This window comes from Phoenix dactylifera, unplaced genomic scaffold, assembly GCF_009389715.1.
Source record: "Phoenix dactylifera cultivar Barhee BC4 unplaced genomic scaffold, palm_55x_up_171113_PBpolish2nd_filt_p 000146F, whole genome shotgun sequence".
Classification (NCBI taxonomy): domain Eukaryota; kingdom Viridiplantae; phylum Streptophyta; class Magnoliopsida; order Arecales; family Arecaceae; genus Phoenix; species Phoenix dactylifera.
This window is the reverse complement of record NW_024067700.1, coordinates 575,713-598,600: the sequence shown is the minus strand read 5'-3', so window position 1 is coordinate 598,600 and position 22,888 is coordinate 575,713. Positions and strand designations below refer to the sequence as shown.

The window sequence follows — 22,888 nt, the reverse complement described above, 5'->3', positions numbered from 1 at the left end:
TTAGAAAGCTAAAATAAACCTTAACATGGAAATCATAACTCATTGAGTGGAATTTTTATTTATTTTAACAAGAACTAAAGCAAGAAATAACCACTTCGCCTTCTAATATAAGTGAGAAGAGAATGATGTGCCAGGACAATCTTTCTCATTTTATTTCCTCTTTCTTTCTTTTTTATTTTAGAAGAGCCAACATTGAGGTCTTCCGGTATCTTCTCTATCCTAGAAAGCTGAATCATTTGGCTTGAGGGTGCAGCAAATTTTTCTTGCTGGTTGTATTGGAAACCTCAGATTGATTACTACCTTTATGCCTATTGGCAAATTCTCATGCTGGTCGTATCGTAAACCTCGGATTGCATACTACCTTTGTTGGATATATAAATCAGCTAAAGTAACTGATAATACTTTGATAATGGCATTAGGCCCTCACTAGATGCACCTCCACGGAGAGATTTTGATCCCAATAAGAAAATTACAATCGATATTCATTTACACTATGTCATGTTTCTGAAAACAGAGTTTATCTTGGTCATCTCGTCTTAGAAACAAATCTTAAAATTGCTTGTATCAAGTAACAGAAGTAGGAATGTAAATGATCAAATCATAGTGATACAAGTGTACATAGAATATTGCCCTTCTAACATGTTATTAGAGAAGAACTGTCTTGAAACCCACTAATTAAGTTCAGCAGCAGCCTTAAAAAGCTCTCTCCACTTCTCAGGATCACTTCCAGGTCCCTCTCCCTGCGTTAGTCCAAGTTAGCCATTTTAGGAATCCAGAGGTGAAGATTGCAACTTCTTAAAGTATGCCGAGATTTTTTAAAGTTTTAAATAAAGACAGATCGCAAAATAAAATACCTGCAAGAAACATTAGGTAATTAAACATAAAAAATAGTTAATTATAATGCTTAACTTTCATTCCTCGAAAAAATAATGCTTCACTTCTAGTATATAAAACTAATTGGTCCCCCTTTTTTTAGGCATAAACTAACCAGTTTGTTTGAAAGTCTGTGAAGTGGATTAACAAAAAGAAGCATATAATACTTCAAGACACATTCTTTGAATTCAGTATGTATAACTACCTCCACCGAGTTGATTTCATATATTTTTCCTTGAGTAAATTCCATATCCAGAGCTTGTATGCAGGCTTCCGCAACGACAAGTCTGCTAACTTCTCCCACAAGTTTGTCTCCTGTGAAATGGAAAAAATTGACTATCAAAATGAACCAGAGATTGAAGCAGAAAAACATCCACATATGATGATACGTTAAGAAAATTTTTTTTGCAGTACTTTTAATTCATCATTTGTAGAAATATATGAGGCTGGGTCCTTTCATAGAGAAGCACATTATTTGCACTGTTAACTTCTTAGTAAAATGCAAGAGGATTGGATATATATCTGTAAATTATACCTTGCCTTTTTTCCAGAAAGCCAGCAGAAATGCAGCGTCCTCAATTTAGGTTATGCCCTAGATATCATGAAACTTTGGGATGGTATGTTGTAGGACATCCAAAGGTGTGTTTTACAGCAATCAGGAGATTTGATATGATTTCCATTTAAAGTGCAAAGAAGATAAGAAACATTTTATTTTCCTTAAAGATCTTTTTGAATTAGAATTATGATGGAGAACTGGAAAGGCAGCTAAATTAATCACATCTTTCTTGCTTGACACATGAAGCAACACTCTAAGCTGTTGAGATAGCAATGCCTTGCTGGAGATGCACTTTGAAGACAAATGAGTTAATCTTATTTTTCATATTTGTTGTTTATAAAAGGCTGATCTCTCTCTCTCTCTCTCTCTATGTGTGTGTGTGTGTGTGTGTGTGTGTGTGTGTGTGTGTGTTAAGAGATCTCTTTTTGAGAAAAAAAGAAAAGCCACTTCTTACAAAATAGATGCATCTTCCCATGCAATTGGCATATTTTCAAGTAGCAAAAAGGTTCTAACATATGGATAATACGTGCACCAATGAAGACATCTACTGATGAACAACAACATTCATCGTATGAGAGGTTGTCTGGAACTCGAGACCATCTCATACGGATCTATTTCACACCATTCATGCTCACTAAAGGTAGTATGAATGGAATATCATGCATCAAAAAACTAGCAAGTCTCTCCATCAATTACTTGAAAAGAACTCAGGAGAGACCACTATGCTGTTTCGAGACTTGATACAATTTTTCATTCCATCTGGGCTTGCTCTTCTGATTCAACCAGGATGCTCTTCATGCACTTCAAGAAGGATATGAAGTGATCAGCTGCAAGGATTCAAGGCCCGGTAGGATATCCTGCAGCACACTGAGACAGGGTACCGTTACCATCTCGAGTGTCAGGCCGGGACCGTCCCATCATTGTCCCCGCCTTCTGATCGGCATATCTTAGGACATTCTCTAACCTTAGTGTCGGGACAGGGCGGGATGACGGTGTGTCCAATTCCATAGGAAAACCGGGACAGTCCTTTTCCATGAGATTTAAAATCTTGATCAGTTATATCTTGGTAACAAGGCACAGACACGATGTACCATGCAGTGGATTCCACTGTAATGATATCACCAACCATAGAATGCCTCAAACTAGGTGACACCTATAAATCTTATTCATGCCATTACCTTCATGTCTTCAAGAAAATCAATTAAGAAATGCCAAAAATTATCATAACAAAATTTCCAACACTGCATCATTAGAACAAGAGATACCCATGGAAAGAAAAATTTCCTTTGACAAATTCTCTAAATAATAAACCATCAATTGGTTTACAATAACCTTGCTCCAATGAGAAATGGAGCTTCTGTAACAATTGATTTTCTTATTCTTTAAATTTCTTTTCTTTAATAAATGAATATAACAACAAAGTTACAAGTCCAAAAATAACAAATACTAGTTGAATCAGTGTCACACTTATGACACTTGGCCCATGCCAAGGTTCCACAGTTCTACTTTCGGATCCACAAACTTACATGGTCAAAAGCAATACTTGAGTCCACATTTCAGATATTTGAAGGTTGAGGATGAAGGAATAAAAGGAGAGCTTCCCCAAGGTCATATGCAAGGAGCAGCTGGCTTAAAGAATGAAGAGATCATGGAGTTGGTATGTGTATCATTTTATGTTTTAGAACAGGAATTTTTAGAACAAGAGCCATTGAAGAAACCTACAAATCAAATTCCTTGAAATGTGCATGAAGATTGACAGAATGCTCAATCCTGTTACCCGCATCTAGGAATTGATATAAATTGAAGAAATTGGCTCTGAATAATGTCAACATGTTGAAACATCATGATATTTGGATAAAATAAAAAATAAAGAAAAGGTGCCATAGGAAAAATCACAAACAAGATAAAGTGCATCATGGTTTGCATCTCTGTACCAGAACCAGTACTAGTACCATTCTTGTACGATGTTGATATGCTTGGTATGGGATTTGGTTCAGTGTACCAACACTCAATACACCTCCTGAACCACGTATCAGTTCGGTACCATTATAGTATAGTGTGCCTGGTACCAACCAGTATAGTGTACCATGAAGAGTATCAAAGAGACCAAGTGTTGACAATTTGGTGCAGAGAAGAAATCAACAAAATAGAAAGACTATGCCAACCTAATGTTGCAGCTATCAAGGGAGAGAAAATGTGTAAAAAGGGATAATGAGAAAACCAAAAGAACCATCTAAGATGGAATAGAAAAGCTTAACCCAAATTATAGAACAACCACTTTGAAATAAACATACTATATGGTATGGCTAAAAAGTCTTGAATCCTTAGGTGACGATAAGGGCGAAGCAAACAACAACACAATAAAGATTAAACAACAAATGAAAACTGCCAGATTCTGACCACTTTTGAGGCTAAAAGTGTGTAGCCGCTTAGACCTCCATAGAAACACAAAATGAGATCTTTACGCCTATGGGAACAAATAATGACAACTCCAAATAAGCTCGAAATTTGAGGCTATAAAGTCATTCGCTTTGTTCATCAACAATCAACAACATCTCAACAATACAAGGAATTCAAGGAATATGTTTGCGTTCATGTGTATTTTGGAGCTGGGGAGGAGGTTATCTCCAATGTAACAAGTTGGTAGCAATATTGACCTCCGTGGCTGACAAAGGAGATGAAAAGTGCCTCCACCAAGTAGAAAAGAGTTAAATGAATGGTAGTACTTGACAACGAAGACTAAATGGGCGACATCCAAGGTTTGCCGTCTCAGTATCGGACCCCATACCAGTGCCACACTAGTATAATATCAGTACGGTATGATACGTGATTTTTTTGGCGTACCGAGTGTCGGTATGCCACCAGTACCGGTACCGGTACTGGTACTGAACCAGTATAGTACGGTACGTTTGGTACTGTCCGGTTCGGTATGATACGACATACCATGGTAACACCATTACTGCTCTCATCTTTGTAGGAAAGTAAGACTCTTGATAAATTTGTGCATATGGAACTTTCTCTAGTGATGGTTATAGTTAGTCTATAAGATTTTGGCCATGATCCAAAGGAATCAGCTCATGAGGTTGTTGTAATGGAGCCTATCTGACATGCAATGCTCTTGGCAAAACAGTCAAATGCAATGGCAATAACCTCCATTGGTGATTCTGACTAACTAGAGACACTCTAGAGCGATAAAAAGAAACCTAGGAAGATGATAATGAAGCTTGATGAAGAAGGTTTAGATCAAAATGACATATACAGATACAACAAACCATGGCCCTATAATATAATATGTGATGTATAAATGACAAAACAGTATGTGTACATATGGAATTCATATATGACAATATTCCTAGCATATTAAAGCTTCTGAAAAATCATGACAATTAGGACTATTTCATCCAAGAGGTCTAACTAAGAGATACCTTGACTTATGACAACTGCACGTCGTTTCCCTGCAGTTGCTTTAAGCAATGTATTTAAATCATATGAAGTGTATGGTCCATCAGTCAATCTTCCAGCCCTGGCAAATGTAGCCATACTCTGTCAACAAAAAAAGATAATAACCCTGGCGATACAAACACGCATATACATACATACAGGTCAAAATAATTATCAAAAGAAAATGGCAAGAAGATGAGCTCTCTTTCCATTTTCTTTTTGACATTGAGAAAGGGCCAAAAAGCTACATGGTAGCAGTCAATAGGCCTCTCTCACAGCCTTGGCCTCATATAAAAATAGATTATTGTCTACAAAATATAAACATATTACATACCTGATAATGGTGAAGGGAAGGCCAGAATTACGAACAAAATCTTCGCCCATCTTTTTAAACTTAAGAACACCAAAGAGATTCATGATACTGCTCAAACAGAACAACCACAACATTAGAAGCTAAGCTACTGAATGCACAAATATTTTATCTAATTCTAAAACTGCGGTACAAGCATACATGAAGCATAACCGAGAATGCATATATCATTTGACTATGCATCAACATGCAATGTTAAGCACTTTTACAATTTTTTTTGGATTAAAGAAATTGTGTTCTAAGACGAGCATTGCAAGCAAGGCTCAGCATATTCAACCTTATAGAACTTTATATCGCTGCTATGTGTTTTGGCGCATTAGCAATCAGTTTCTTGGTTATTTGCAGATGAAACTTGAACAGTATAAACTAATTATTATTATATAGTATCAATGACTAGAATAGGAGACAAACGACGACTGTTAGGAAGCTTGTAACAATCCAGGATCACACTCAAAAAGGCAATATGAAGGGAATTATTTGGATTGTTTGACTTTGTATATTTACCCAAGATCTATTCGGCATGAGGATCCGTATGGGCATGTCTTTAGTCTCACATGGGTTATGCATTGGGTAGATCGTGGATATTTATGCAGGGCCAAGAAATCCAAATAATACCTTATGGTTAGATTTTTTGGATGAGATCCTAGGTTGTTACAAAATGGTATCAAAGCAGACCCAGCCCATAGCTATATGGACTAGGAAACACTGCAGCACATGCCCATTGGGACTAACTATGGGCCAATCATGGTGTTTGTGATTAGAGTTAAATGGATTTGAACCCTTAGCTTGGCGAGGATGCCATGGCTTAAACGGGGAGAGTATGTGAGGATCCGTACGAGCATGTGTTTAGTCTCACATTGGCTATGCACTGGGTAGATCTTGAGTATTGATACAGGGCTAAAAAATCCAAATAATACCTTCTGGCTAGCTTTTCTAGGTGAGGTTTTGGGTTGTAACATTTGGTGCATAATCGATGTAAGACTAAGCACGCACCCTCATGGGATCTCACACAATCTCCTGTTTAAGGTTTGACATCTTTGTAGGCTGAGTCCAAATCCCATAAAATCAAATCACAAATAACATGATCGGCCTATGGTCATCCTGCAAAGGGTCCTTGCTGTAGTTTTTTCTCATCCACATGGACCATGGATTGGTCCACTCTAATACCATTTGTAACAATATTTCTTAGTCCCATATATGTATCCAAGATCTATTCGGTGAAAAACCAATTTGGGACTGAACAGACACCAGCACGGATGCTCATAACGGTAAAGGTATTGGCTAAGAGACTATTGTTTTAGTTAGTTCCAAAATATGCCTGACACTGTTTAAATCTACATTCTCAATATCATCAAAATTTTCAAATATGTAATAAATGATAATACATACCTCCATGGAAGCTCATTGAATTTTGTAACACCAACTGATGACACAAGAATGAATCTCTTCAATGTTGGAGGCAATGCTGATACAAGATTCCGTACTCCTTCCCAATCTTCAAACAACAATTATGTTTTGAGAAAGTTGAAAGGACGTAAAATTTTCCAAACTATCATGCTACAAATTCTCATAGGGTGATTGAAATATTTTGGCTTTTGAAAAGTCAAAGAGAAAGTACCTAAAGGCAAAATATAAAAAGAAAAGAGCTGGACTCAATTCAAAGTGAAGGAATAAAACAGAAAACAATTGTGTAAATCACTAGTTGTTATTAAGGAATTGAAGAGGAAAACCCTGTTATTATGAGATGTTTGTCAAAGAGGCAATCAGATTGGACTAGCATTTGTCAAGGAAGAATGTCGATGCTACAATATGAGGGAATTATTTGAGAAACTTAGTGCATCTTCATATTGAATAATTTTAACATGATCTTATGCCCATTAACCTTTTCCTCTATTATTTTCCTTCTTGTTTTCATTTTATGAGGAACACATGGTTATGGAATTGCACCTCATATCTTTAACTGGAATTAGGTCATTGTCATCTAGTAATATAAAAGTTTATACAGTTTTTTTTTCTAAACAAGTAGGTGAAATCTGTAGGGGCATTATACCTACCCACTTGTTCAGGTGTGTTGTCACCATCCCATCGCCTTGAAGGAAAAGCTGTGGTTCCGGTGCAGCAAATTACATGTGTGACTCCCTATGAAACAAGAATCCTATAATTTGATTTAATAAAGCAGTCATAATTTGACAGCCAACATGATAATTTTTTTGAGCAACATATAGAAATGATATTTTTATATCTTGAAACTGAAAACTTGAATGAGAAATCAAATTGACTAACCTCAAATACAGCTGGATCTAAATCACTCGGATTTCGTGTGTCCCCTTTCCATACCTATTACAAATAACAACACCTCAAAACTATAGTTAGAATATAAAGGCAAGTACCAGAGTAGTAAATAAGTTAACACGTTAAAATAAAGGAAATGCGTTAACATGTTAAATAACCAACTTGATTACCACACCTCTAACGTGTTCTCATCTTGATTACCAAACAAAGATGTAGCTTTTGTAGGATCTCTTAGAAGTAACCGCAATTTGGTGTTTCTACTTAGAAGAGATGCTACAATTAACTGCCCTGGAAAGACATTATATGCATTAAAGAATATATGAATTCACTGAGGTGCTGGTGAAGCAACATTTAACTGAAAAAACAGAAACATACCAGATAAAGGCTTTAAAACCAGAGGATTTTCTTACATCATCTTTATGCTAACTGACAAAATATAAGGTAATCAATTAAACAACTGCAAACTTGGGTGTATCCGTATGCACATTGTATGAAGAACCCGTCAAAGCAAAAAATAAAAATAAAAAAACAAAAAAACAACTGCAAATAATATATTATTTATTTTGATAATTGGGTTTATATAAATCAAGTGCCAATGGTCCAGTGCATCACCATCTGCTTGGCAGCAGACTCTTATATTGCATCTGCTTGGTGGCGGAGCTTACAAGTTTGCTCACTAGAAAAGAAGGATTTTCTTTAAAGTTTTGCATGCTATTCAGATTCCCAAGGCAGGAAATATATACATCTTGATGAGAACTTAAGTAATCGTGACATTCTTTTTTTACCATTTCAACTTATGCATGTTAGTTGTGTCTCTTCAATTGGAAGTTAATAAGAAAAAATTGGATACTTTCTAATTGTTGCAACAAGAGGCTTGAGCATAGAATTTTTTTTTATTGAGCCGTTTGGGTGTACAAATTGGAAAACATATATCAACCATAATGAGCAACCAAAAGGTCGACAGAAGCATGGCATGATAAGATAATTCGTCTTGCATATATAACAAGAAAATTATTCTAAGTGCTTTCTCCCAGATATTACAATATTAGAAGGATATCAAGACAAATTCCATCATTGCAACAGAGCAGAAATGCAAAACTCAAAAGGAAACAATTCTCCACCTTAGGAAGGTAAAGTATTCTAGGAACCAATGCATAAATTGATATGTCAAACTACTAATGCCAAACATTCTACAATGAAGATGCATAGATATTGATCTGCATCCATAAAATCCTTATGATTGCTCTTGATAAATTAAATTTAAAGTTAAGAGCTTTAAATCTATTTAAAACATCAAACATAGAACAAAATTTGTTGAAATTTTTGTAATGATGATAGGAAATTTGGTTGAAATCTGTTGAGATGGAGGGAAATGACTTTAGCCAACTATACCTTCAAATTACTTCCAAATTCTACACAGAGCCTCATTCAAACTGTATTGCAAACATGAGACGTACCTGAAGTATGAGATGTACTAGCAATTGGACAAACTTTGGAGTCTTATATGGATAGTTGTTGCTTTGACCAGATCATTGAAAGAATTAACAAAAACATCAGGTCTAATAGGAATCATGTTTTCATTTTGCTCTTTGGCTTACAATTGTGACTTGAGATGAATGATATTCTTACATCAAACTTTGTGGTCTTCTCGCTGTCTAAAACTCTTTCTAGGAAGAGGGGATCCTTGGAGAAGGGATTCTTAGCTGCATGATGTTAAATTGCATAACCATGAAGTAGGCCTCCTACTTGTCAACTACTCTTCTAGGTTTCACCGTAGGCTCCTCTTTTGCTCAAAGTCTCCTAGTCCAAGAATATACGACATCGACTCAAAGAGTCAATAACATTTTAATAGCCAGTTGCGAAATGTTCTCAGATATTGATGGATCATATCATTTCCATAAATCCAATTCTATATATATGGAGTAAAGCTTCTTTGTAAAGATTACATTCAGTATTTCTGCAATGGTAAAAAGCAAAAGGGTGACATGTCAATGGTCATTTAGTAGGAATCTTTTGGTTTATCAACACTTAGGCTTTGTCGGAGAACCTCTCAACATTAGTTTGATGTTCAGAGGTCCAAAATATAGCATTTTCGTTTTGGTGGGGGGGGGGGGGGGGGGGGGGGGGTGAGGGATAATGAACTAAAAAAACAAATTAGGCCTAAGCTCTGTAAATTGTAGAAGTAGACAGGATAATCATGCTCAAATTCGAGAGACCCTGAAGATTATTCTTTCAAAAATAAAAAATACTTATTGCCAACAGTAGGAGATTCAATTTTTTGTCCATTGAACCTTCCTCGCTCTTTAAACAAACCATTATTTCCATTCCATGTCATCATTGGACCAAGCAAAAATGGAGTCATAAAACCCACAATATAATCTGTAATCCTGATTAAAGATCATTTGTGCTTTTTGTGAAGCAAATTAAATGACATGTCCTCTAGCAAATGTAGTCATCAATTTCCCCCAATTTTCCTACCAAAAATTTGCTTGCTTGCCCAACCATCATTACATTTATCATCAGTGAAACTAATGCTTATGTTTACATGAAAAAATCGACACTCAATCACTTCCATCAGTGATTTGCTTTCAATAATTAAATTTCATAGCGCAAGAAATAGTCAACCTGAATATCATTCCCTAAAAAAAGATCAGCATTAAAAACCCAGAATTCTTTGTGTTGTTCATGAGATTAATCATGAAGAGAAAGTCATGGGAATGCTTACCCACGCCGCCGGTCCCGCCGACGACGAGAACAAGCTTGTTAGAAGAAGGAACAGCTTCAGAGACTCGTGTTCCGGCCAAGCCTGAGGACGGGGTCTGCTCCTCCTTCACTGCATGTGTCGCAAGCCTTCCTTCCCTGCCACAGCTCTTGCTTGCAACTAAGGAACGAGCAAAGCCCACGAGATTTGGTGGTGGGATTGGAATAGAAGGAGGCCATCTTAGAACGCTCTTCTGGGCGTTCTCAAGGGAGAAGGGAAGAAGGTGATGGATAGAGTGGGAGGAGAAGCTGAGAGCCATTGCAGAGGGAGAAGAAAGAGAGATCTCCAGAATCTGAAGGGTTGGGTTGGGTTGGGTGCCTTACAACGGTTATCGACTTCATGTTGAAACTGGATAATTCAGTGGCATTTTTGAGGTGGGTCCCGGTTGTATTGGGTGAAAGTAGCGGTGGCAACGTGTCATGATTGAACAGTAGATTCTGGATTCAATTGGTAGAAGTACAAGATTATTGCCATATCTCATTGTTTATTTACCTACTCTACCTTGAATGCAGCTCTACCCTTCCACGAGCATCATCACTAAATGAGAAAGTGAAGCTGGGAGATTTAGCCTTTTGCTAGACAAAATAGTTAATTTTAATTTGTTTCAAGCAAATACGCATGCGAATACATACACATACATACATACATACGTACGTACGTACGTATATATACTTGGTGGTTCATACATCGCATCATTTGGAATAAATGATGAAATTGGCTGTTGAACTAACAACCTCGTTTGTCCTAGGAAGTTTGCAAGACTTGATGTGTTTCTTAGACAACAGGCAACAGTTCAGGCGATCGAGTCAAGTTGAGGGCTGACACCATGCCAACCTAATCTTGTCTTAAACAAAAATTGGATTGAGTGGAATTAGGTTAGGTTAGGCCAAATTAATCAAGTTAAATCGCACTGTAATAGTTAATTCCATTTTAGATTGAGAAAATGGTTTCTAACAGTTTTGTTAAACTTTATATTAGTTAGTTGACATCTCATTTGGATGCAAATATGCAATGCTATAACTCAATAGGATTAGAAATGTAATTAAATAAAACATATGAACTTCTTTCATGCGAAACATAAATATAAGTTTGTTTATCTAGTGGTTGGAGTTGGACTGGGCTAAGTTAAACTAGTTAGGGTTGAGTTTGGTTTGGGTTTAAGCTTACCTCAATCTAATGTAACCTATCTTGGGATCTAGATTCAGATGACTAGTTTGTCTCCATATTTAAGGAGGCGAGTTTAAATCCTCAGTGGTCCATGTTTTGCATCATAAAAGCCGGTGCATATTTGGATGAGCGACACTCACCTATCGTGGAGATGGATGGCTATCGGCTATTATGTTGGCATGCCAAACTTAGTAGGTTGAAAATTGAATGACAGCTATCCATCTCTATTATATGTACTATCTACTATGGTTCAAAACATGTAAGATAAAGGATCCGGCTCCAAGGATGCATAGACGGTATGTGCTTCCTAGTCAAAGGGATTTGCATAAGTAGGTCGCTAATACGGATTTGTAGATATGGAATATTGTACATCTTAAGCTACATGTCCTTAAACTCAAATTCAAGATATCGATCACCTTACTAAACCTAGTGCACGACTATTACCACCATCTTGCTGACTCTTTTTTTTATATATTTTTTACCTCTTTATTGTTTAAAAAAAAAGGCGAGCACATAGCCTATCATCATCGGGAACAATATTAGAAGCCTCATGATGTCCAACATAGCCCTTGATTACTTTTTTATTGTTATCTCCTTCCAATATCCTGGTAGGCCGCTCTCTTGGTAAAGCATCAGTTAAAACAACATCATGGATCCTAGAGCTATGCATAGTCTAGACGTAATGAATTCTAGCCATGGTGGCCAAACATATCTGGACCTTGCAGTGGATAATGCTTTGGCTCTTTAGACACTTGACAACAATTTCACAGTGGAACTAAAGCTGTGCAAATCTGGGACTGATCATCTTGGACCTTCTCAAGGCTGCAAGAATTGCAGTTGATTAATGATCAAAGCACATCTGTTGCCTGGATCTTGTTCACCATCTTAGAGCTTGAAACCATGGCTAAACATTAGAATGATAGGTATTACAGCTTTGCAACACAAAATTTTTGGTCCTAGGGTAGAAATATTCTAGATATCCATTCCCTTTTTATGAATATGTCTGTTAACAAAAAAACAATATATTTGTGTCTTCATAGCATCATTACTATCTCTCAGTTTTAAATTGTAACTTGTTGGACCAGCTCCTTTTTGATCTTGCTATGATGGCCAATATTCGTTGTCGTCTTTGTTGGTATGAGGAACATCACAAGGTTGTGTATTATTGTAGCTAGCTTGAAGTTTTTTGTAAAAGCATAAAGTTCATGTAATAGCTGTGTTTGGATTTGGGACCGGAATCGGAATCAAAATAGATTGGAATGAGAATTAGAATGGCTGTATTCTTAGACATGTATGGTTCATGATTGAAATCAAAATTAGAATATTTTTAAGTAATTTTTAGACAATCAATTAAGTAGAGGAGTATTTTTGGATTTTTTTTTTAAATAAACCTAGTGGATTGGGATTTAAATACAAGGGATAGATTCATGAGTAGATTTTGGGGGATTAAGGCATTTCCATTCTTCCTTGGAATGAGAATAGGAATGGAAGTATGGGACTCGTCCTAACCAAATAGTTGGAGTTAGAGCCATTCTTTTCCATTTCCATTTCAGAACCTAACTCTCCCTACCAAACACGTCTAATGTTTTTTGTGAGATGATCTTTTTTAGAGGAGAAGTAATGTGGTTATATATACATGGATACATGTTTTTTTTTTCTTATATCATATATGGAATGCTAAATGGACACCAAATTCATTTCTAGGATATATGGTGCTCTTTTACTGATCAATACCTGGCCCAGATGAAGAGAATAGTGCTATGTTGCATCATAGATCAGATTATAGAGCCCCACAAACGTTTTTCAAAAATAAATGCCAAATCGTCCGTGCTGGGATTGAAATCAGCAATAAGGTGCCACATAAAATTCATAAAAAATACCAATAACGGGAGTATTATGCATATATATATATAGGGGATTGGTAACCTACTCTCTGTTATGGTAGGTTATCAATCTATCCGTTTTTCATTAGACAAAAAATATCCTTACTTTTTATAACTTTTAAGGGTACTTTATGTCTTTTTACAATCTCACATTTACTCACTCTCTTAACCCCTCCAATTAATGCTCTCTCCCTCCCTCCCTCTCTCTCTCTCTCATACATGTACATATACATATGCATACATACATACACACACATACATACATACACACACATACATACACATACATACATACACACCCATACATACACGCATACATACATACATACATACATACATACATACATACACACACACATATACATACATACATAGACATACATACATACATATATATACATGCATACACACACACACCGGAGAGAGAGAGAGGGAGAGAGCATTAATTGGGGGTTGAGAGGGTGAGTAATGTGAGATTGTAAAAAGACATAAAGCACCCTTAAAAGTTACAAAAAATAAGGGTATTTTTTGTCCAATAAAAAATGGGTAGATTGATAACCTACCATAACAGAGAGTAGGTTATCAACCCCCATATATATATATATATATATATATATATATATATATAATTGAACATCTAAAAATGCAGAACTGTTTATTAATCTTTACCTGCATAGAGGACAAATTTTATAGGTTGATAAAATTTAGAGTGGAGAGAGAGAGAGAGAGAGAGAGAGAGAGAGAGAGAGAGAGTAACAATATCATGCTGCTGAACTTAGTTCTGTCCAATGTATCTGTTCTAAATTAATCATACACACCTTCCCAATATGGTGTTCAATATTTTCACAACAACACAAGAGTAATTACAACTGTGTTGGTCCATAGTCATGCATGGTTGTCATGTTGGTCTTTAGATCAACATTTGTTCTTTTTTTTCGTTCTAAATGTCAGACTTGGATTCCATGTAATGCCAACCCTCTACTTGTACCTTTCTTACCTAGAAACAGTACCTCTACCACATCAATTTTGACCACCAACCAGTGAGGCTACAAAATTAAACAAAGAAACACCTAGCTTTTCCAGTCCACTTCGGAATATCCTTTGCACAAGATGATGCCAACACTTGGAACATCTCCCCCCTAGTTGAGTACACTTGTTAATCGTTCACTCTACTAGGCACGCAACAAGGGCATATGTCCAAAGACAAGTTGGGTAAAGGATAGTGCTCCAAATGAGACTTTGTCTTGCCCGCTCCACATACCACCACCATCTCCCATCTCCCATGCTGAACCCAAGGGGTTCACACCTCAAGCCTAAACTCCATGCTCCCTTGGGCTGTCCTTTTTTTTTTTTTTAATACAAATAAGAAAAATAAAAAGTAATACATCACGGAGAGCAGTAGGCAACTCCGCTTCTTTTGTAGATGGTCCTCCTAGTGGTTAACAACAAAAGAAGCTATCAAATCTACTACGTCTCTTTCCTGCAAGACATGCCGAATATAGTACCTCTAGTACGATGTATCAAATAAGCGGCAACCCTGCTATAATTACTTTAGGGTCCAAGCCACTGACGATGAAGCCGCACCTCTCCTTCTACCGCCCCTGCAAGACGCGTGCTCCCTTGTTTTTGAACGGTATTGGTATAGCAACACCTTGACGACAACATGCGCCCGTGACCAACCACAGTAATCTTTCCGGCGGTATAAACGTACAAGCCAAAAACTCCTATCAATCTCCTCTTTTATGTCCACCTCGATTGATTTGATTTGATCTTCCTCGTTCTAAAAAGCATCCAAATCCCCAGAAAAAGTGGTCCGTTTCCGGGGTGAAACCTTTCAAATCTTGAGGTAATCTAATCCTATTCCTTTTGATATTGGGGTCTTTTCGTCCTCGGCCTCTTGTTCTTAGCATCGTCCACTAAAAGCCAAGAGAACGGAATAAAGACACAAAGATGGGACAAGGAAATATTCTCCGCTCCGAGGCACCGAGACCCGAACGGGCACAAGCTTGGAAAACTCTCGCCCTCGTGAACGCCCCCCACTAAGCTTTGTACGGTCCGATGCGTTTTTTATTTAGCGATGTGGGCAGCAAAACAGTGGCTTTTTTACAAGCTTCCATTCAGACAAAGGGAAAAAAAGTCTCTTTGGCTAATTATATATTTTAATTTGACAAGCCAAGCTCATTAATTAATGTAAACTGTGTATTGGATGGAGAGGTGAATAGTTTGATTAGGGTGAAGATGATTGAGTTTTATTTTATGGCAGGCGAAGACGGGTGGAAACTGAAAAACCATCCGGAAAAATAAGTTATTTTGATCAAATTTGCCGTTCTCGGAAAAAAAAGAAGAAGCAAATTTAAAAAAGATTTTGCTTGAATATTTCTATAAAATTAGACACCATCCGTTTAAGCATGGTTCTGTATAAAATAAATAGTATCCAATTCAAATGATGCAGCATAAAAGTTAGAATTTGGACTGAATTTGGACAAACTCTTAAAAAGTACAACATGTGTGGACTAACATATCTGATTTCTACAGAATTTTCAGCTCAGTTCTATAGAAATATTCAGACTGATTCTTTTTTTTGGGTTAAATTGACTATATTTAGAAAATGATAGAAAAGGGATGGTTATTTTGATCAAATGCACTTATCTCTAGAAAAAAAACGAAAGAGATTCAAGAGTCCTGTTGAAGCAGAGTCAGAGAGAGAACTCTCATACCTACTTTGCAAGATTCTCAGAGGGATAAGAAAGAGAGCCAATTAGAGCCAGAGAGAAAGCATTCCATATATTTCCATTTTTTCCCTTCTTAATTGCCAAAGAGGTGGATTAGTTAAAATCTCATAAGTCTATTTTATCTTTCTTTGTTTTAAAGGTTGAGAACAAATCTATAAAACAGTTGCTCTACAAAAAATTCATGAAAGCAGAACTCAGAATTACTTTAAGTAAGGCCAGGATAGTTTATTCCTGACATGTTCTTATGTTTTATCCCTTCTTCTTCTTCCTTTCAATGTACACAAAGATCCTCAACCTAAAGTTAGTCCAATGTTGTATTTGAAGTGGTGGATAACACTTTTTTGTGATGTGATAATAGCAAACATTTGGGTGGTAAGTACCCCTTTTTTAAGTGGATTGATCCTATTTTGTAACGGTGGGAGTCATTTGTTAATTTAGCATTGTTATCATATTATTTTATATCATATTACAATTCCAAAGCTAAGTTCATATCAATAGTCATCTAAGCAGTTATTTTTAATCAACTAGAATGATAGTGAGATCTAATAAACATACTATGAAAGTATTGCACCTTTCTTTTTGTATCTCTGAAATATACCATATGAAGATAGATATATACAAAAGGTGTACCTGTAAAAAGATAAAGACAGTGTCTATAGATCATCTAGTAAAGCATACAATATGGGATAGAAGTCCAATCATACAATACTAAAATAAAGCAGCCCAATACATTTAGGTATCACCACGCTATAGGACAATTTAGTATGACATGATAGTTTATAAATTTGATGGAATAAGGAAAGTGTTGGAATCTTGCTATAGTTTTAAGTAGATGTATCAATGTATATGTTATAAATGAATTAGAACGATAACTAAGACATCGTGGTCTCATTCTTTATGATAATCTATAACAAAAATTTTATATAATAAATTTGTTGTATCAAAGAAATGGTTTAGGATTGAAAGTAGAAGCTTATTCATATACTCGGTTGTGAAGTCTTGGAAAGTTATTAAAGGCTAGAAACACATTCAAAAGCAACATAACACTATATTAAATAACTAATATTATTTTTGTAATGTTGCAGGCTAAATGGGATTTTCTATGTCATAGATCCAAATGTTGATTTCAAAGCATCACTAGGATGCCAAAATGTTTAGTTAGAAACAATGAAGGAAAAAAATTTAAAAGGAAAATATTAGCTAACTACGCGCTCAAGCTAACATATAGAAAAGTCTTTAATACATAAGCATATTTTTCTGTATGTTATGGAAGTCAAGTCTATCCTTTGTGATAAAATAGTGACATATCAATGATATAAATTTGGACATACCTAAAAAGCCAATTTGTTTAAGTAAGACAATCAACTTATCATTATGTACAAGATACATGAGAAGAAAATGACACAGAAACTATACTTGGCCAAATGAGTATAGCTCTTTGACAATGAAGTGCTTGTAAATGTTCTTGCATAACATATTCATATCATTGGAATTTTTGCAATCTTTAAATATGTTAATTCCAAAGCATCTTTAAGATTCCAAATTCATGAAATGTACAAAATATTGGACGTATATACCTTTCCAAAGGAAAACAATGATGAACTATGTTGTCGTGGTAAAATATTAGAAAACATGAGTGTAATTTCTTGAGTCAGTAACATATTTAGGTATGCTGCTTCAAATGCTATGAAAGTAAAAAATATCCCTCGTAGTACGATGATAACTTGTTACATCTGAATAAAGCATTTTATGAATGATATGAAATTGATGTATCTAGAAAATTAATTTGTATCAATTAAGATAATCAACTTGGCATTATGACCAAGGTACAAAACAAGAAGGATGTAGATGCTTAGCTTGACCAAAATCATGCAAATATCTTATAACTAACGAACGTGCACAACATAGTTATATAGTTGGTATATTTTGTATGTTGTAGATCATATATATTGATTCCAAAGCATGTAATTGAGATGCCACATCAATGAAATATTAAAAATACTGATCAAATATGTGCCAGAAAAAGAGACAATGGAAATTTAGGTTGTCATGGTAAACTATTAGAAAAAGTACTCTTCTTATCCAAATTCTATGGAAGTCAAGTATATCCTTTCTAGTATGACAATTACTTGTTATGTATAAAAAACACTGTATGAATGATATGAAGATAATTTAATTAGATCATTAATTTGTGTCAATTAAGATGATTAGCCTATCATTGTGAACAAGGGATATAAATAAAAATCGGCAGACACCATTTACATTTGACCAAATAATTGCAAGTTTAATAATGGAAGTTATTGGAAATGTTCTTGTGAATTGCATTCATTCGATGGTTTATCGAGAAGTTTAATCAAAATATATTTGCATGAGCATATACATATAGAGGTGGACCTAGCGACTACATCAAACGTGATCATGTCAAATTTAATGGACATTTAGGGCGAAGATCAATATCATTCCCATAAATTAAAAATTATATATTTACAAAAACCTATGTATAAATAAAATTGTTTTAAAATAAATATTTTTAGCACTCTAATATGATATTTTAATCTAGAAGCAATGTTATAGTCGAGTAGTTGCAGCCCTCCAATTCATTCATCATTTCTTCACTCGACATGTAGTAGAGTGAAAGCTCTAAGCCAGTGAATGAAAAATATCCCCCTTCATTTTATCTCGATGTGGATTTATTAGGTTATTTTAAAACGGGATGCAATTTGATGTGGACTCAAAAGAGTCCAGACACCAAAATACCTAGCTGGCACCAAATTTCTTGCCAAAAATCAGTAGAGTACTGGTCTTTTACTCTCTCAAGCTCTCTATATTGTTCTCTCTGGCTCTCTTTCTCTCTGTCTATCTCTCTGTTAGACGGAAAAGGGTTCTTTAAGTTCGAGAGTTTGGAAAGGGGAAGCATCTGGCCTTCACAATGGAGATTCGAATACATGCCATTGTTGTCTTGCAGACCACTATTAATCCGGGAAGGAGGTTTTGGGCATGTTGTAATTATGATGTAAGGAGTTTGATTTTATTTGATTTGCTGTTGCACTGGGAAGGATAATGACGACCATTTTTAATTTTCATTACAAGTTGATGGAGTTTGCAACTACTACCAGTGGTTAGATCCTGAGCGGACTAGACGTGCATTTAAGATAATCAGCAAGCTGCAGAAAAAAAAAAATGATAAGTTGGAGGCCGCGAAGCGAATGGTCCAAATTGAGAAGAAAAAGTATAGAATGAGATAAATCTCTACTTAAAAGTCATCATGTTGAGCTAAAAAGCCAATTTGTGTTAAGAGAAGAGAGAGAAAGATGCAACAGAGGCTCAATGCATCTATTTGTCAACCCTACTTACCATGCCAATGCATTGACTTCTTGTAAAAGTTGTTCATGGCAATGCAATGGCAGTGTGTTCAATTCGAAACCATGTTCTGCTTGTGCTGTAACTGGATTGATGCCGAAGTCAATTACATAACAAAACCACTCTATTTACAAGTCAGCTGTTAAGATGTGGATACAAAGCCTGCAAAATGGCTGTCAGCTATTTACGAGTGTACGTTCAAGTAAAAAAGTCAGGGGTTGCTTGCCTCATTAATTTACCAGTCATTCCTTTGCCCTCCGTGTTGTCACAGAGCGATAAAAAAAAGTGGTCATAGGTGGTGGTGAAACGAAGAGCCCTCTCCCCAAGGTTGCCATCAGAGGATGTTAGGGGAGGCCATGGCCATGGGGGCCACCCCACCCCCCAACCCCAACCTCCTTTGTCCCATCGCCTTTAACCTAAGAGGATAGGGACACCTGGCGTATCCATCCTGCGCGCAACGCGACAAACCGGTTTGCTTGGAAGCATTCAAGGAGGCTCCTTGCAAACACCCCCCACCCCCCTCTCTCTCCTTAGAAGAAGCCAAAACCCAGACGAGTGGCATTTTGTTTTGTTAGGGACTGCTTGGCCTCTGGTGGGGATAACGAATAAGGAGGCCACCCTTATTCCTCCCCTTTCCACGCCAAGACAAAACCTCGAACTAACGATAATAGCTATAAACTTGAGTCAGTAACGCCTAAAGAAGGAAAGAAAAATTAAAACAAAAAGAGAGGAAGTGGAAGAGGGGGAGGAAGGAGAGGGGCTCTCTCCCTCTCGCAAATTCCGTATTCCTCTTGCGCTACAAAGTGATGAGGACAAACGGGCTTCGCTTTTGTCGCCGGCCGCACCCAAAACGGAGCCCTTCCCCCCGTTTCAAAAGCCCCGCACTTTGCCTGTCGCTGTAACTCCACATTGGATCGTTGCCTCCGAAGCGGTGTAGCCCAAAAATTGTGTGGTTGGGAAAGCGGAGAAAAGCGAGGGATCTTAGCATATCTTCAACGGAGAGAGACAGGAGGAGCGTGACCTCTCTCTCTCTTGCTCTTTTACTTCCATATGGAAGGTTGATGAGATGCCCCTATTTGGAGATTTGAGAAGTCCTCCAATTCCTTTGATTGGGAGAGATCCCTCTGTTCGTTTCTGCTGTTTTTGAGAAAATTGATGATTGCCTTTCTTGGGGTTTTGGCTCTTTTACCATTGCTGAAAACTTGCAACCATGGCAGAAACCTTTTCTGAACTTTAACTGTTTCTTTTTCTTTACTTTCTTTTGCTCACTTTTCTTTTTTTTTTCCTTCTTTATCTCTCCAAGTTGTTGCTTTTGGGTTTGTAACTCCTATCTTCTCTCAAGGTTGCCTCTTCCTACTTCCTTCCTTCCTTTCTGTCTTCATATCCAAACGCAGCCTCCCTTTCTTGATTACTTATTCTCAAATTATGCCGCTGCTGCTCTGCTAGCTCTGTTTTTTTCTCCGTGTTTTTCAACTCTACGCCAAATAGAAGTTGGGTTTTGAATCTTTTTGTTTAATTGCTGTCGCCGCCGTGGATGGCCGGCATGGCGCAAGACGAGGCCTCGCCGTCGGCGCAGTACTTCTCCTCAATGTCGCTCTCGCCGCCCACAACCGGCTCCCCTTACTTGCCGTTGCTCCGCGAGCTCAAGTCCGAGGACCGCGGCATGTACCTCATCCGGTTGCTCGGGAACTGCGCCGACCTCGTCGCCGCCGGCAAGCTTGCGCAGGCCGACGCCTTCCTCGAGCACATCTCCATCTACGCCTCCCCCGACGGCGACTCCATGCAGCGCATCGCCTCCCATCTAGCCGAGGCCCTCAGCCGCCGCATCCTCCGCTCGCTGCCTGGCGTCTACCGCACCCTCCTCCCCGCTCGCGCCGCCGCCTTCCCCCTCGCCGAGGCCGTCACCGCCCGCCGCCACTTCTTCGACCTCTGCCCCTTCCTCCACATCGCCTTCGCCGTCTCCAACTGGGCCATCATGGACGCCATGGAGGAGGAGAAGATGATACATATCATCGACCTCCATGTTTTCGACCCCACCCAGTGGATCTCCCTCCTCCAGGCCCTCAGCAACCGCCGCGGCGGCCCGCCGCACCTCCGAATCACCGGCGTCAATGAGCACAAGGAGCTGCTCAGCTACACCGCCACCTGCCTGAACAAGGAGGCCGAGAGGCTCGACATTCCCTTCCAGTTCAATCCAGTCGTCAGCCGGTTGGACAATCTGGACATCGAGAGCCTCCGTTTGAAGACTGGCGAGGCGCTGGCGATAAACTCAGTCCTTCAGTTGCACTCCTTGCTTACCACCAATGATGAAGGCCGGAGCTGTCGGATAATGCCAATGCCGGCGATAAATTCAAACATGGCTCAGCTTCATGGTGTGAGCCAGGCGACGTTGCGAGAATTGCTCGAAAAGGAAGTTATCAATGGGTATACACCGAGCCCGGACTCGTTGTCGCCGCCATTTGCTCTGGCGCCAGCGCCGAGGATGGAGAGGTTCTTTGCAGCACTCCAGGCCCGGTTGCCGCCGAAGGTCATGGTGATCACAGAGCAGGAGTCCAACCACAATTCACCCATGATGAATGAGAGGTTCACCAAGGCACAATATTTCTATGCAACACTGTTTGATTGCCTGGAGTCGACGCTGCCGAGACACTCGGTGGAGCGGATGAGGGTGGAGAAGCTGTTTGGAGAGGAGATCAAGAACATTATAGCCTGCGAGGGGTTGGAGAGGACGGAGCGGCACGAGAAGCTGGAGAGGTGGGCGCAGAGGCTGGAGCTGGCGGGGTTCAGCAGGGTCTCGTTGAGCTTCGAGGTGCTCCTGCAGGCGAGGATGTTGCTAAGGAACTTCGGCTGTGAGGGCTACATGGTGAACATTCACAATGGCTGCATCATGATCTACTGGCAAAGTCAGCCCCTTTTCTCGGTTTCAGCTTGGGGTTGCAGGAGGTAAAATTGATTTTTTTTTCCTTTTTTCTTTCTACCACCTTGTTTCCATGAATATTTTGGTTTGGTCGATCTTTCCTACCATCTTTTGCCTATGTATAGAAAATTTCCGCCCTTTTAAATTCACACCATTTCAAGAAGAGTGTTGTTTGTATATTGACAAGATAGTCTTGTTATGTCCTATCTGAAGTTGATACTTTGTTTTTTTTCTTCTTGGAAGTATGGAGAATGTGAACTTGATCAGTGCTGTTTGGATTGATACTTTGATGGAATGGTAATATGTGTTCTTATTGGGACTCTTGCAGCTCATACTTCTAACATGAATTTTGTTCCTTCTTATGCCTTTCATTAGATTTTTGGAAATTGCAATCTGCCATCTTTGTACTCAAATTCTTGTTCTGATTCCCATGAGCCTTGTTTTGAATCCAATGAGTAAGTTTTTCTTGGTTTTTGGCATGGGATCTTGGTTTCTTGTGAGATGGCAACTTGTTTGGAAAGTCTTGATTGGTCCAC

General features: G+C 37.9%; 2 protein-coding genes across 2 annotated transcripts; one reads left to right on the top strand and one right to left on the bottom strand.

Annotated features, from left to right (window-relative positions):
• Positions 1–449: 449 nt before the first annotated feature.
• LOC103705598 (sanguinarine reductase) lies at positions 450–10,615 on the bottom strand. The gene is made up of 9 exons (XM_008789369.4): positions 10,258–10,615; positions 7,708–7,820; positions 7,524–7,577; positions 7,295–7,379; positions 6,630–6,735; positions 5,205–5,291; positions 4,855–4,952; positions 1,079–1,188; positions 450–740 (listed from the first exon to the last, which is right to left on the bottom strand). Exons 1-9 carry the CDS (start codon positions 10,550–10,552, stop codon positions 672–674), a joined length of 1,017 nt encoding a protein of 338 aa, XP_008787591.2. The 5' UTR covers positions 10,553–10,615; the 3' UTR covers positions 450–671.
• A 9,553-nt stretch (positions 10,616–20,168) lies between these two features.
• LOC103705597 (scarecrow-like protein 3) lies at positions 20,169–22,684 on the top strand. The gene has a single exon (XM_008789368.4). The coding sequence runs from the start codon at positions 20,970–20,972 to the stop codon at positions 22,380–22,382; it is 1,413 nt and encodes a 470-aa protein (XP_008787590.1). The 5' UTR covers positions 20,169–20,969; the 3' UTR covers positions 22,383–22,684.
• The last annotated feature ends 204 nt before the right edge of the window (positions 22,685–22,888 follow it).